This window comes from Danio rerio, chromosome 20 (assembly GCF_049306965.1).
Source record: "Danio rerio strain Tuebingen ecotype United States chromosome 20, GRCz12tu, whole genome shotgun sequence".
Lineage (NCBI taxonomy): Eukaryota > Metazoa > Chordata > Actinopteri > Cypriniformes > Danionidae > Danio > Danio rerio.
The window spans coordinates 40,734,326-40,751,179 of NC_133195.1; the positions used below are offsets into that span (position 1 = coordinate 40,734,326).

General features: G+C 34.4%; 1 protein-coding gene and 1 long non-coding RNA gene across 49 annotated transcripts in view; both read left to right on the forward strand.

The window, feature by feature from the left end:
• Positions 1–11,075, forward strand: part of adgrg6 (adhesion G protein-coupled receptor G6) — an 87,353-nt gene extending 76,278 nt beyond the window's left edge. For 26 of the 48 annotated variants that reach the window (XM_068215490.1, XM_073932786.1, XM_073932783.1 and 23 more), the window contains 2 exons: positions 912–1,064; positions 9,966–10,999. In XM_068215490.1, the coding sequence (XP_068071591.1) occupies positions 912–1,064; positions 9,966–10,147 (335 nt within the window). In that variant the 3' untranslated portion in view covers positions 10,148–10,999. 48 annotated transcript variants of the gene reach the window in all.
• Positions 11,076–11,989: 914 nt separating this feature from the next.
• LOC141379390 (uncharacterized) lies at positions 11,990–12,512 on the forward strand. The gene is made up of 2 exons (XR_012395984.1): positions 11,990–12,061; positions 12,210–12,512. It is a non-coding gene; the product is annotated as an uncharacterized lncRNA (long non-coding RNA).
• Positions 12,513–16,854: the final 4,342 nt, after the last annotated feature.

Below are 16,854 nucleotides of genomic sequence, written 5' to 3' on the forward strand. Positions count from 1 at the left end.
TGTCAGAGCTGTTTAAAGAGATTAAGCACTTTTCATGATGACTTTTATTTAAATGGATCTGTTCAAATTAGCTATTTGAATGCAGAACATTTCAATTCCAATGTTGTATTTGTGTATATACTTTTTTTTCAACTTTTTTTTATTATATTACAAAACCCAGCAAACAATACAGAATATTAACTTATAAAATTTTAGATTGTACTTTCCCACACTAACATTTGTTAGACAGAAATAACATTTAAAATAAATAATAATTATTATTAATAAAATAAAATACTATACTATACTATAAAAAACATTTAGATTGACCAATGTGTGTCCATAGATAATAATAATAATAATGATAATAATAATAATAATAATAATAATAATAATAATAATAATAATTATTATTATTATTATTATTATAAACATTATTATTTTGAATTTTTAATTACAGTCATCTTCCCAAAGACATTTATTGTATATGCATTTAATATTATCATTTTTAAACTTGCATCCTTTCTTAGTGATTTTGTTTCTCATATGTTTATTGTTTTAGGTGCTGAATTCTTCAGACCTTTAGTTGCGCTCAGAATGTGTTTCAGTAAAGCCTGGATTTGAAGACTTTCTTTTGCCTTAAGTATCACAGAATTACTGTTACTAAAATGTAGGGCCAGAGGAGACTTAGCTGTACTTTTACATCCAATTAAACCAGGAATGAAAAATTGTCAGCAGTGCTTTTTATTGAATGCCAGGACCTCATAACTTTCTCTTTTACAAAGTTATCTGTCCTGTATTCCCGATGATGGAATTGCTGTATATTATCTAATATTCCTGGATTTTCTTGTGCCGTATCTTAATGCATGGGATACACCTGTGTGATGAAAGCTGGCTGGTAGTCATAGATAACATTTAACCATGTTTTGCAGACTGGAGCAAGACTGCCACTAATAATACAAAGAAAGTGAGTTCTGATAACCTGGGAAAGTCCCTCTCCTCCAGTTCCTTTGGCTCCACTACAGCCAACTGGACGTCCAAAGCCAAAGCCACACTAAATCCATTTGCCAGGCACAGTAATGCAGGTAAGCGTAAAGGTAATGATGTGAACTGTTAGGGTTAGATTATTCGGCTTTCATTAATCCTATGATGCATGAATTAGTCAATTTAAAAAGAGTAACAAATGTTATCATTAATTTAAAATGAGAATGCTTTTGTATACTTTAAAATGAAATATTTTGCACACCGCACACTAATGTTTGATTTATATAGTTTTGCCAGATAAAACAAACATTTTCTAGCCCAAAAGCTGTCCAAAACCCACCAAAAACCACCAAAAATGCCCAAAATATTATTAATTTATTTATTTTTGAATGATTTAAATTTAAATTACTCTAGTTACTTTAACTGTCATTATTTTTAACCATACAGCAATCAACAGCAGCAGTCACAGGCCCACAACATAAGCGGATCACATTGAAATACTGCCCCCCTCTCACCCACAAACTAAACTTAATGTTGTGTAGATTATTATTAGAGTATGTTTTACTTTCGAAATGGGGTATAAATTTATCTTATTTGGCGTTTTAAATTCCTTTGAACATTATTAGGTGCTGCTTGTCAATCAGTCAATGCTTTGATATTGCTCTTGCTGTCATTTGAGAGAAAAAATTATCGCAAAAAGTTTCATGACAAACCGCTGCGAGTTTAATGCACTGGTCACTACTAACTGAAAGGAGTAGGAGCACACAGTTGGGTTTTGTTAAATAAGTTGCATATGAAATTTATGTTTCAACCACCCAAATTTTATCATCCCGCCAATGGTAATTTTTTACCCGCACAATCAAATTCAAAACAGCCCAATTAGGCTGGAAACCTCCCAATCTGGCAACACTGAATTTATAATTGATTATATATATATATATATATATATATATATATATATATATATATATATATATATATATATATATATATATATATATATATATATATATATATATATATATATATATATATATATAGTGTGTACTATCATGGATTTAAAAAATCTTTTAAATATTTAAATATTTGCATATTTTGTTCTAAAGGTGATACATGTTTTACGGATCTTTTGCACAGAATTGTTCCAAAGTTTGGTTTAATTTTTAATTCCTTTTGGATTTAAATAATGTTTATTCAGCAATAATTGAACTTTATTACAAGTGTTAGTAATAATAAGAAATGTGTATTGAAAATGGTGCCTTAGGTAGAGAAATATTACAAAACTAATATTGTATTATTATTAATTCTGAATTAAGTTATTTTTAATATAATTACTTTCAAAATATTGCTGTTTTAACTTTTAATTCAGATTATTCTCTTTAAACTTTTTGTTTTACCAACCCTAAATTGGTACATATTAGTATATACACTCACTGGTCACTTTCTTACGTACACCTTACTAGTACAAGGTTGGACCCTCTTTTGCTTTCAGAACTGCCTTAATCCTTCATGGCATAGATTCAACAAGGTACTGGAAATATTCCTCAGAGATTTTGGTCTATATTGACATAATAGCATTACACAGTTGCTGCAGATTTGTTGGCTGCACATCCATGATGCGAATCTCCTGTTCCACCACATCCCAAAGGCGCTCTATTGGATTGTGATCTTGTAACTGTGGAGGCCATTTAAGTACAGTAAATACATTGTCATGTACAAGAAACCAGACTGAGATTATTTAGCTTTACAACATGGCACAATGTCATGCTGGAAGTTGCCAACAGAAGAGGTTTACACTGTGGTCATAAATGGATGGACATGGCAGCAACAATACTCAGGTAGGCTGTGATGTTGACACGACTGGTCTCAACTGGTAGCAATGGAGCCACAGTGTGCCAAGAAAATATCCCCCACACCAGTGTTACAGTGTTCTTCCCTATTCTGATGCTCAGTTTAAACCGCAGCAGAATGTCTTGACCATGTCTACATGCCTAAATGCATTGAGTTACTGCCATGTGCCTTCTTATCTGAACATGCAGCTCAACTCCTTGTTCAAGCTCTTGTTCTCTCCAAACTGGATTACTGCAACTCTCTACTAGCTGGGCTTCCAGCTAACTCTGTCAAGCCTCTTCAACTGCTCCAGAAAGCAGCAGCACGAGTGGTCTTCAATGAACCTAAACGAGCACATGTCACTCCGCTGCTAGTCCGTTTGCACTGGCTGCCAGTTGCTGCTCGCATTAAATTCAAAGCTCTGATGTTTGCCTACAAAGTGACTTCTGGCCTTGCTCCTTCTTATCTGCTCTCACTTCTGCAGATCTATGTGCCCTCCAGAAACTTGCGTTCTGTGAATGAATGTCACCTCGTGGTTCCATCCCAAAGAGGGAAGAAATCACTTTCACGAACGCTCATGCTCAATCTGCCCAGTTGGTGGAATGAACTCCCTAACTGCATCAGAACAGCAGAGTCACTCGCTATTTTCAAGAAACGACTAAAAACTCAATTATTTAGTCTCCACTTCACATCCTAATCTGCAATTGCCTCTCTGAATATCACACTAACTGTACCCAAAAAAAAACAAAAAAAAAACTAATACTTCCCCTCTTAGACTTTACAGACCTGAAACTTGCCTACAAGCACTTATTCATTGTTTCTCTTAGTTGTGTAAATTGCTTCCTTGTCCTCATTTGTAAGTCGCTTTGGATAAACGCGTCTGCTAAATGACTAAATGTAAATGTAAAAAAATGTGATTTTCTGATTAGAATTTTGCATTAACAAGCAGTTAGACAGGTGTACCTAATAAAGTGGCCGGTGAGTGTATGGAGAACTACATATTTTCTTTTTTCCATTGGTCATATGTACCAAACCTTGCTCGCTAAAGGCTTAAGATTAAAAGTTTTATTTGGTACCAGAAATAGTGCTTGAAAGCTTTCATTAGCATGCTCTCAGTCATACATTGCTTTTATGTGTAATGCTTGCCTATTTTTAGTAATGGTATTGCCCTTCATGCCTTGTCTTACTTTGTGCTTTGCTGTACTGTGTTACTTGTTGTGTGACTGTACGCCTGGACTCAGTGGTGCTGTGTGTCTGTATTTATGTTTGTGGTATAGATAGTACCCTGCAATAATGCCATGGAGAGACTTCCTGAGGTAAAACCACACAAGCCAGCTTGAGTTTACACTGCTTTCCTCTATTCATGTGATCAGCTTCCCCTGTTGGGAGAGACTGAATTCAATCCAGCGGCCCTAGGCTTAATACCTATTCTAACTCCTAACATATGAATGCTTTTTTTGCCCCCCCCCCAAAAATTCATTAGGTGTCTGTTGTGATGGAATAGTTGCCTGTTGGATTGAATCCAAGCTGTGGAGTGACATTCAAGAACAAGAAAACACACTGTTGCTGGTTATCATTGTCAGAACTATCTGCTTGTTCAAGGGTTAGTTCACTCAAAAATAAAAAACTGTATCGTTAATTACTCACCCAAACCCCTCAAACCTTTTTTTTTTTTTTTGTCTTTGGGACACACATTAAGATATTTTATAGGAAACCCAAGAGCTCCATAGACTGCAACAAAATACCAGAATAACATCCTTAAAAACAAACTACTGGTATATGCCTTAAGTTGTTCAATTAGAATATTATGAAGTTAAAATAATACTTTTGTACACTCATAAGACAAATGCAATGACCTCATTCAATAATTTACTTTGTTTTCATCAGAGCGCAGTTCTCTTTATGCATGTCACACTGCTGACATATTAGCTCCGATGCTTTGTTTCAAACAGGAAGTCATGTGCGGGCATCTGGAGAATACATCAGTGCACCTCGCTCTTGTAAATGTGCTCCCTATACTGACACTAAAGAGAAGAGATTGTTGAATTAAGGTGTTATTTCTGTTTTATGTGCGTACAAAAGTATTCTTGTAGCGTCTTAATATTATAATTAAATGGCTGAAAGAATTGCTGTGTCTCAATTCACCTACTTATACCACATCCTAAGTATTTTTTGTGAAGCATATGCAAGCTTTGGGACATACTGCTACCTTGTTAACCATTGTTGGGGAACGTTACTTAGTTATTCATTACGATATTGAGTTACTCCCCAAAAAAGTAACTACAGTTGCGTTACTTAGTTTCTTTGTATGGCAAGCAATTTGTTACGTTACTACTGAGGTACTTTTGAGTTACTTTTTCATACCTGCCTGAGGCTTGATCTCTTTTAGATCTTGCAGGGTATTTTTATTTTTTTTTAAATAGGGAAGCTAAAAAATTATTTCTGAAAACAAGACAATATGTTTTGCTTGCCTAGAAAATGCTTCTTGATATAATGATTTTTAGATATTTGTACTAGAAAGAAGACAAAAATCTAAGAAAGAAAATAAGTTTTTGCAGTGTACCAAAGCCTTTCTTGACGATTAGTCTCGCATGATTGCTATCTTCGTAGTTTGTTAACAATTTTACCCACATTTGTTGTTCTAATCGAATTCATGTCCACTGTGCAATGTGTTGTGGAAAGTTTTAGCAGTTGGAGGATAGACAGTTCTTGGAAGCACTTGGAATTTCTACCAGAAGTAGTAGACCATCCGGTATCCTTTGGCATACTGTAGTTATTTCAACATACTATGTTTTGGGACATAACAAATGGTATTTCCGAATACTATTTAGGACAGATAGTTTGAGAATTGGGATACAGCAAATGTTTTTAGTACCTTTCTTGGACTTTGAACAAGTTAGGATTGTTGCTCTCTTGGGGATAAGGGAGCTCTTGGTTTTCATCCAAAATATCTTAATTCTGTGCCAAAGATGAATGAAGATCTCAGGGTATGAACGACATAATGGTGAGTAATTCTGTTTTGGGTTAACGATCCCTATAAGTTTTAATGTATCCCACCAAGCAATTTTTTTTTCTTTTAATAGACATTTAAGCAGAGACATCTTAGCTAAATCAAGGCTAAATTTGGGCTGTGAGTGAAATTCTGATAGATGTTTACTGTAACAATAGTCCAAAATGAAACTAGTCATCAAATAGAAAGACTAAGAGACTTCACGTATGTAGTCATACATTTCTTTCTTTTTGATGACTAGTTTAACAACACTGTAAAACCCAACAGTCAACTTTATCAAATGAAATGAGTGTAGTTCAATCAAAATTTATTAAAAGACAATTCTACTCATTTGAAAAGAGTTTTAAACTCAGTGTTGAAGGTAATGAGTTCATTGAATACCTCATTACTTCAATGGAAATATAGTAAGTTTACAGTATTCATATAGATTAGTTTTTTTAACGCAAATGGTTTGTTTCAATCAGTTTCTTCAAACGGTTTGAGTTGCCTTAACTCATTGGGTTTTACAGTACTTAGTTGGTTTGAGTTCTCATCATTCACTGGTATTTACTGTGCTCAAACGGCTTCGTTTACTCAAATAGATTAAGTTCACAGTATTCATTAATATTAGTTTTTTTAACTTTAATGGTATGTTGCAATCGATTTCGCCAAATGATTGGAGTTACCTTAACTTTGTGGGTTTTACAGTGAATTGTTAATCTATTAGATTTTTCACTGACAGCCTAAAATCAGTCTTGTTTTAGCCAAGTTATCTATGTTTAAACTTCTGTTAGACACACAAAAAATGCTTGCTGGGATGAAATATTGTTTTCTGGCGTAAACCTCTGTTCATTTGAGTTGAGAAAACTCTCCTAATAAACGTTTATGACCACTGTTTAGTCATATCACATATCAGTGCCATCTGTTGTTCACTTTTGGTATCTGACAGAGTGTTTGGACCCAGAAATTAGGACATGTGACATATAATATTGTTGCTAGCACAGTGGTGGGATACAAAAAAAAAACACCTCAATTCTGATTAAATAATTGTAAAATCTTTATAGTTTAGATTCCCACATATTTTTGACTGGACACTGATAAGCTTTAGTGTCTTTTAGGAGTTCTGAATGTCATTTGCACTCTGTTTAACATTAATTTTCCGCACGGCGGGCTGTTGTTTGTCTCCTTTGTTTTTTTTTTCTTTTTGTTTGGCAGTGTTATTGTTCCCACTGGGAAAAATACCCGGCTTGTACTGACTGCCACTAAAATATGTAAAACCTTAAACAGTAAACCCTCATTGTCGCATCAGGATCACTCAACATGCTGGCCATGCAGATGATGGATGATATGCACATGCTGTTTGACACTAATAATGTACCTAACATCCCAGATTAAAACACTCTCAGATTAGATTTTTAATAGTGTAATTGGTGCTGCTCATTACTTGGGGTCATCTGGTTGATAGTTTGTCATTGTAAGATATTGAGACATTTGAAGAGATGATAACACATTGAGTGTGTTAACTAATTACATTATTTTTTTGGTAGGGCAGTTAAATGGTTATTTATGTTTTTCAGGCCAGTGACTTTTAAGCAATTCAAACCAGGTTAAGCCATTCAGATCTTTACATTTAATCATTTAATTTATGTACTTTTAGACCCCGTTGAATGTATTACATTTTAAACTTGCTGGAACCATAAAATTTAAAAATGCTGGATCGTTCAATTACAACGTCCGATCAAATATGGGCAAACCCAACCACTGAGTATCACTGAGTAAAAAGAAAAATAGCCCAAACATTGGGTTCGTCTATATTTGATCCAACGTTGGGTTACAACAACCCACCATTTATCAAGTATATAATTGTAATTTATTAACATTGTATTAAATTGAGCTTTTTAAGGTGAAACTGTATTCATGTGTGTGATTTTTCTTTAAATCACTTGCGCATTCTCAGTAGCCATATCTGTATTTACCTATTATATTTGATGTGTATTTACGCAATACTGTATATGGCAGAACAACTGAAAGTTCTCTGGTAATTTCCTTACCCTCATGTCTTTCTTAACCCCAGTGAACTCCGTTCTTCTTCAGAACACAAATCAAGATATTTTTAGCAAATTCTGAGGGATTGTTGTCCTTCCGTTGAAAGTCTGTTCACCCAAAACTTTGACTATCTAAACGAATCTATATGAATGAAGCAATGTAATCTAGTTTCAGAATAGACATGATCACTTAAAGGGGTGGTCCACTACAATAGTATATTTGAAACTTTAGTTGATGTGTAATGTAGCTGTGTAAACATAAACAACATATCTGAATGTAAAACGCTCATAGTTCAATGAAAAGGAAGACATTGGCTTTTAGAGAGTTAGCTTAGCAAAGCCTACAGCAAACGAAGTTTGGGGACTGCAAAAAATCACATCCAGGTTAATGTCGTCATAAACCAGGTTACGTAAAATCACCCTGTGCAGTGACAGGGCATGGCCAGATGTGCTGTAATGTTATAACAGAGATGCTTCCTGGTGACGTGGAGCTGATCCCCAAATCACAGCACAAGATGCTAGCAGACCAATCAGAGCCTCTTGAGGACGGGCTTTTGAAGGAACTAGGAAATATTACAGTCAATTTCATGTTAGCGGAGTAGCTGTATATAATCAAAGTAAGATATATGACAAAATAATGTGATTTTTCACAAATGAAGCATGAGCACACATTGCTTTGCTTCTTTTGAACACAACCAAGTCTTAAAAATACACATTGGACCACCCTTTTAAAGTGATGAACAGATTTATTCTAGTGTTATATTCACATATGATAAGCTAAATGTTTTTATAATTTCAGAGTGTTCGCGGGGTCTTAAAATGTCTTCAAATATTTATTTCTTTTTTAAATATTTCCCAAATTATGTTTGACAGGAAACTTTCACAGTATGTCTGATTATATTTTTTCTTCTGGAGAAGTCTTATTTGTTTTATTTCGGCTAGAATAAATGCAGTTTATAATTTTTTAAACACCATTTTAAGGACAAAATTCATTAGCCCCTTTAAGCATTTTTTTTTTCGATAGTCTACAGAACAAACCGTCATTATACAATAATTTGCCTAATTACCCTAACCTGCCTAGTTACCCTAATTAACCTAGTTAAGCATTTAAATGTCATTTTGAGCTGTATTAAAGTGTCTTGAAAAATATCTAGTCAAATATTATTTACTGTCATCATGGCAAAGATAAAAGAAATCAGTTATTAGAAATGAGTTATTAAAACTGTCATGTTTAGAAATGTGCTGAAAAAAATATTTTCTCTGTTAAACAGAAATGGGGTGGGGGGAGGGGGATAAACAGGGCGCTAATAATTCAGGGGGGGGATGGGGGGTGAAAAATCTCAAAACTTGTGAAAAGTATTTAGCTCTGTATAAGTCTAAATTTTCATTCATAATGGTCTTAAAAGTGTCCTAAAAGTCTCATATTGGATTTGAAGAAACCTGCATAAACCCTGCATTAATACTTGGTCACAAAAGCTCAAGCATGCTTGCTTGATGAGTGAGAACCAATGAGGTTTATTCCTGTGTGTCTTCTGGAACATTTGAGCTTTTGCAAGAACTAATGATGTTTGATCTTGTAGCGATTGTTGACCAAAAATAGAAAAGCTTTGCTGTTATTTTACCTTTACGCCATTCAAGATTTAGGAGGTATTTATTAATCAGTTGAACATTAAAATAACTTTATTGAAAACTCTGACCCTTGGTAATTTGTAACATACAAGTCTCTTTGAGAGACTGTGTAAAGCTAAAAATCTTGTCTTGGATGGCGTGAGGATGGGTAAATTAACACCAGATTTATATTTTGGGGTGAACTGATCTCTTTAACTTGTTCAGATGAATGCATACTCTTATAGAAGGTGACTGAAGGTGCATGTGTATTGGAATGTTTTGCCTAAAAACTGCAAAAAGGCATGGGAAACCAACAGAATGGCATGGACAAATAACGACTCACCCTTTTTATGTGTGTGTGTGACCATAAGTTAAATAAATTGTAAACTCTAGTGTTTTTTCTATTGAGACAGCAAACATTTTTGAAAATCATTTCATTTGTATTTATCTTATACGGATACTTTGGCATCAACACTCAATTTTATGTATCATATTTAGTCCCTCACTCAAGCATTGTGACATATTTGCAGGTAAAAGTTCCTCCAATCAGAGCAGTCCCAAATGCAGCCCTTCTGACGGAGAGCCTTCCTCCTCCATTCTTCCTGTGCACCAGGTCCTGGACAAGGTAAAGGGCTATTGCTCCGTGCGCTCGGACAACTTCTACAAGAACATTATCATGTCAGACAGCTTTAGTAACAGCACTAAATTCTAAAGCGAGAAGGCCGGGATGGATATTATATTGAGTTTTAACCCTCCAAGCCCTTCCACCTTCCCTGACTGGAGTAAAGAAATGCATAGAGAGGGCAAGCTATGAAAGATGATTTTACAAACTGTGATTTTCAGCTTATACTGACTATGTGATCTGTAAATATTCATAATATATTTTACTATTTGTGCTTTTTCTAATTTCTGTTTTGCATAATTTCTCTTTTTTGCACATTGTTTTTTGAGACTTTTGTATATAAATAAATGCCTAAATTGTTGCTGCGGTGGTAAAAAACTGAAAGTGAAAAACAGAAATGGGACCATTTTACAACCAAAGACTCACTAGCGAACATGAGAAATACTAGTTAGTTCCTCTGTTGGGGGCTCAAAGAACAAGAATGGTTGGGAGCTTGCATTTTTCCCGCTTGTGAATTTTGCCTTGGTTTAGCTTTCCTCACCTTAAGCAGTACGTTGTAAATTAGTCAAACTTTAATACTTTTATTTTGTAATTATTTAAATTCTCTCTATTTTAGACTTTACATGATCTACTACTGATTAACTTTTCAGTTTTTTTACAGTGTGAGCATTGTTCAGTTCAATAGATTTGCTTTACAAGAAGGCAAAATGAAACGGAAAGCAACAGCTATACACCAAATCTAACACATTCAGACCTTCATATTGCTGTAGATTAAAGATGTTGTTCTGACTTGGTATTTATTTTAAACGCTTTTAAGAGATTTCTATGCTCACCAAGGGTTGTTTTGTGTTGCTCTGGTTATCAGTGTAGATCATCGTTGTGTAGCGTGGATGAATGCTTGATGAAAATGTGACATCCTGCATATTAAATGCACTTAAAACAGATGGTGTCTTTCTTATTTTTTAAACAGTAAGATAATTTCCTAATGAAGTGTCTGTATTGCGTCTGGACATTCAGAGCAGTCTGCTATTATGGCTGTAACGTCTGTAGGTAGGTCAGAGCAAAGGACTTGGAAAAGTAGATTATGGCCAAGAATTAAAGATATTTTATCACTCAAAAATACAAACCATCCAGGATGTACTGTTCACTCTCTGAAATAAAGGTACGTGCGCTGTCACTGGGGTGGTACCTTTTCAAAAGGTATACATTTGTACTTGAATGGTCTACACTGGTACCTCAAAAGTATATAGTAGTACATAAAAATTTAAGAGGAACACTTATAAAAATGATCCTTTTAGGTACAAATTTGCATCTTTCGAAAAGGTAGCACCCCAGTGACAGCTTGCGTACCTTTATTTCTGAGAGTGTAGGTGACAGAGTCTGTGAATCAACTCCCAATTGATGTTATTTGTTGCTAAAATAATCAGCATTTGTATAAGCATACTGTATATGTTCTGTTTCAAAGTAAAATATATATATTTTTGGTCCATGGTCTTTAAAATGTCTGCTGGTGCAAACCCAGGATAAATTCATTCATTCGTTTCATTTTTTCAAATTAATCAATTTCATTTAACTTTTTGGGGCAGAGTTTAGCACTTTTTCTTTTAAAATAGTTGGCAACACTCCTGGTCATCATCAGTGACCCTAATTGGGACATTTTGTCTTCTAATTTACATGGAAGAAATAGAGACACATTGTTATTGTATTTCTCTTTTTTAACAGTCTATTAATAAACCCCCAATTAGCACAGTTTGTTGTTCAAACACATATTTAAAGGGTCATGAAACCCTACGACATTTTTGAGATGTTTACAGTCATATATATGTCCCACGTTGCTATAAACACTATCAGGACACATATATTTCACAAAAAAGTGAAAATTGGTTGTTTTTGCATTATTTCGAGTAAATTCATTTTTTCTGGTTTGAAAAGGAATTTTGAAGCTACGTCACGACCATGAGATCCTTGTGTAAACTTCAGCGTGAAGACTGGCTGACTGTACCGGTGGGTAAAATGTGATGTCTTTGAGTTTTCAACATTAATTCATGAAAAAGACTTGGTTCAAACCAAAAAGCATGCTCTATTGTGAATGCGGCGTAACTTCATTATTATGCATGATATAGCTTCGAAGACCTGTTTTTACCTGTTACAGTGTTCAGACAGCAAAGAGATGCCATGCACGTTGTGTTGCCAACTGTAATTAAAACAAGTGGAAGAAGAAGAAATGTTTGGAGACATGGGACATCAGTGTTGCGTTTATAAATGTGCTGCAACAACGGTTTAGTTTTTATTTCTCTGCTATGAGAACGCAGCTGGATGGGGGGGTTCATGCATGAATGAAATTCAGAAATGTTCCTGTATGAGAGTGAAAGTGCCAAACTGCAGTTAAAGTTGACAAAATAATAATATGGCAAATCATTTGATCACTGATGTCCATGTAAATGTAGTCACTGTATTTCTCCTCTGCGTCTGTGTTTGTTTTGCCTCTGTGAAAAGCAGGACATGCTCGAATTGAAACTCCACTTTTTATGCAAACCCTTCCCTCTTTCGCCACTCAACACTCTCCCACCTAAGCAAAGCCTAACTCACGTTTCTGACTTTATTTTTTTTTTACAAACTAAAGGTGTGAAAACACCCTGCTGAAGCATGGGGGGGTTTATGGCCCTTTAAATGAACTATATAACCTTTATGTGAAATAATTTAGCCAATATTATTTCATTTAAATAATGAAAAGTTCCATGCACAAAAAGAGTGAATTTGGTCAAGATTGTTATGCCATTGCATTTTGTTTGTTTTAGGATTACTATTATATTTAGTCTATTAATTAATAAGCGTGTGGCACGGTGACGCAATGGGTAGCACTGTCACGTCACAGCAAGAAAGTCACTGTTTCAGGTCTCGGCTGGGTCAGTTGGCATAGAGTTTGCATGTTTTCCCCATGTTCATGTGGGTTTTCTCCAGGTGCTCTGGGTTCCCTCACAGTCCAGAGACATGGCCGTAGTGCAAGTGTGTGTATAGATGTTTCCCAGTGCTGGGTTGTGGCTGGAAGGGCATTCAATGTGAAAACATATGCTGGATAAGTTAGTGGTTCATTACGCTGTGGTCACTCTTGATTATTAAAGGGATTAAGCCAAAAAGAAAATGAATGAATGAATTACTAAGCAGCGAGTGAGTTTTATTAAGAAAATTTCAAACAACTGGCTGTTCTTTAACTTACTATACAGCTAAAAAAGAAATGTACAATGTTGCGTAATTAGCCATCATGATAAAATCGGATTATACTATAAAAAAACCAGGGTTCATTGTATTTTACTACATTTTATGGTGAATGATTGCAGTGTATATGGGCTGAATTTAAACAAACAAATTAAGTTGAACGTTGCTAAATTAAATTTGTGTTTAAATTCAGCCCATTTAAATAGTTTATAATAAATCATAATAGATAAATCACTGTTTTTCAGTGTATGTGATGCCATCATACCTGGAAAATCTTAATGATCCATTTTTAGCTCACTTTTAACCATTTGTTGGGTTTTGTCGGGGTGTTTCCCAGAACCTAACAATGCGGTCAGTGGCTGCCTCGGTGCGTCTGACTGTAACAGAGGCGACAGGAATAGAGAGTGTTTGTTCCTTTGTCCCAGTAGTAAATGAGAGCGCCACAAATTCCTTCCAGAAGTTTCTTGTGAAAGCCTTCCTGTGAGGTAAACCAGCATTCCTGATGATGCCAAAAATGAATGGAGATAAATATCTGGCCTCGTATAAAGATTCAGACTTCCACTACTATTCACCTTAACTATATGGTCGATCCTTCAATATGTGATCGCTCAGAGGGCAGACCAACCAACAATATTGTTTTGTTTATTTTTGCCAGAAAGGTTTTACACATCACATCATGGAAAACAACAACAGCAAAAGAAAGAGCGAGTGCAGCTATTCAGAAAATTGCTAGCCCCTAGCACAGTGGAAACATTTAGCTTTGCCATTAGATTCTCCCATGATGAGACTCCTGTTTGATCTCAAGGCTCGATGACAGTTTTATCGGTTTCTCTCACACTATACTGCTCTGATGTTATTTTCTGCTTAACTTGTAAGTGTATGTCTGCCACTCTTGCTCTATATATTTAACCTCACTGAAAATGGCAAGTACAGTAAAGTTGAAAGTGTTTTTGTCTTGTTGAAAGTCTGAATCACAGTATAAAATCATAAAAATAATCACCAAAAATTGTGTACTGCAGCCATATTTTGAGAAAGACTAAACAATTTCCATCATTGACATGGTTTATTATTATTATTATTATTATTATTATTATTATTATTATTATTATTATTATTATTATTATTATTATTATCATCATTTCATTTTCCTTCAGCTTAGTCCCTTTATTAATCGGGGGTCGCCACAGCGGAATGAACCAACAACTTCTCCAGCATACGTTTTACACAGCGAATGCCCTTCCAGCTGCAATCCAGTACTGCAAAACATCCATGCACATACACTACGGACAATTTTAGCTTACCCAATTCACCTGTACTGCATGTCTTTGGACTTTGAAACCGGAGTACCTGGAGGAAATCCATGTGAATCATGGGGAAAACATGCAAACTCCCCACAGAGTGAGGGGACAGTGCTTACCACTGAGCCACTGTGTTGCCATTGTAATACTCTTTAATTAAAAATAACAAAAATTGCAATTTCATTTACAGAAATTCAGTAAAACTCGGAAACCTAAATCTTATTGTGACACAAGAACAAACTAGATTCAAGAATCATTTTTAACAAAGGCAACTAACATGTTTAATGTCAAACATAAAACGCCCATAAGTCACTATTGTCCTCAATAAATAGTTAAACACAGTCATTATAAAGAAACAAAACAGAAAACAACAAAGTATATGTGCAGCTTTGGAAAGAAAATAAAATTAAGAGACCACTTTAAAAAACATGATTGGTTCTCTGGATTTGCCAGTAATATACGTTTTAAGTCAAATGTTTGTTGAAAACTGCTGATGATGTGTCCAGAATTTTAGGTTAAAATATTATAATTTGAAGGCGAATATATAATATTCCACCTTTTCAGACCTTAAAGGTGCCATAGAATGAATATCTAGATATACCAAGGCAGAGCTGAATAGTAAATGTTAAATGGAATGACATACTGTACTGTGACATCATCGTTTCCTCATTTTCATTTAAATCCCTGGACTCTGACAATCACACAGGATCATTAGTATGCATCTCCAAGGCTGCATTTGATATTTTTTTTCTAATAAGATTACAAAAATTATCATTTTTACCCCCAATTTGTATTTTTATATTAACTTGAATTATACATACTATGTATGCAGGACTCTTATTTTGAAAATGAGACCAGCATTATAGAGCTTTAGAGCTCATCTCATAGCTTGCATGCAAAACGAAGAATGGATTAGAAATATATTTAGCAGACTCTGAAGAGGCACAATGTCAATTGGTCCTTATCTTTTGTTATTTTAACATGTATATTATGAAATTTGCTGCACATGTCTGTAATATTTATTATTTATTTATTTTTAATATTTCCCTAATTAAGTTCAACAGAGCAAGGAAATTTTCACAGTATGTCTGATAATGTTTTTTTCTTGTGGAGAAAGTCTTATTTTGTCTAGAATAAAAGGTCAAAATTATCAGACCCTTTAAGCTATTTCTTTTTTCGATAGTCTACAGAGCAAACCATCGTTATACAATACCTTGCCTAATTACCCTAACCTGCCTAGTTCACCTAATTAACCTAGTTAAGCCTTTAAATATCACTTTAAACGGTATAGAAGGGTCTTGAAAAATAACTAGTCAAATATTATTTACTGTCATCGTGACAAAGATAAACTAAATCAGTTATTAGTAATGAGTTATTAAAACTATTATGTTTAGAAATGTGTTGAAAAAAATCTCTTCGTTAAACAGAAATTAGGGAAAGAAATAAACAAGGGGCCAAACATTCTGAAGGGCTAATAATTCTGACTTTGACTGTAAGTGTTTGATGCACGTTTTTGCTTCATGTCGTATTACTCATTGCATGTAGTTATTTATTTGTATTTTTTTTTCTTTTTTTGCATTTTGTGTTTATTTACGCTTTGTCAATGTCAATAAAAGTCACTTTGTTAAGATGTAGTGTAGAATTTTCATCACCAAAAGTCAACAGAGCAGAAATCTAGATCCCGTAATGTAATTCAACAAAATGTAAATAAACAAAAAATGACAAAATCCAGAAGCTGTTAATTGACAGACTTTTTTTACAGTGTGAGATTGTGTGTGCATGAGTGAAAGAGCATGCACTTCAAGTACAAGTGCTGCAGAGCTTATTAATATTCATATTTCCAAATTTGGTCGAAATCAAGCTTTTCATTCTAGGGGAACTTCCTGTGGTTATAATTGAGCATAAAAAAAACACTTCTGGAGAATTTTTGAACTTACCTAAGCCACTTACCATCTGTGTAGATATCACAGGACAATAGTACATATTGAATCAATGCACTATATGGCACCTTTTAATTTTGAGAAAAAAGAACGCACTGGATTTGCATAAGGTTTGTAAATATACTTTTTTGCTCAAAATTTTGAATGGTTGAGGAATTCCAGTTTATAGCAAATGCAGATAACCAATAATAATATTGAAGTATTTCTACCAAGAATATTATACGTCAATTAGAAGCACTATGATTTTATAGATATTCTGTCAGATCACTCCTATTTGCTTCATCTACTGTCACTATCAAGCTGCTAGCTTTTCATGACATGGAAATGATTTGTGCACTTTGTA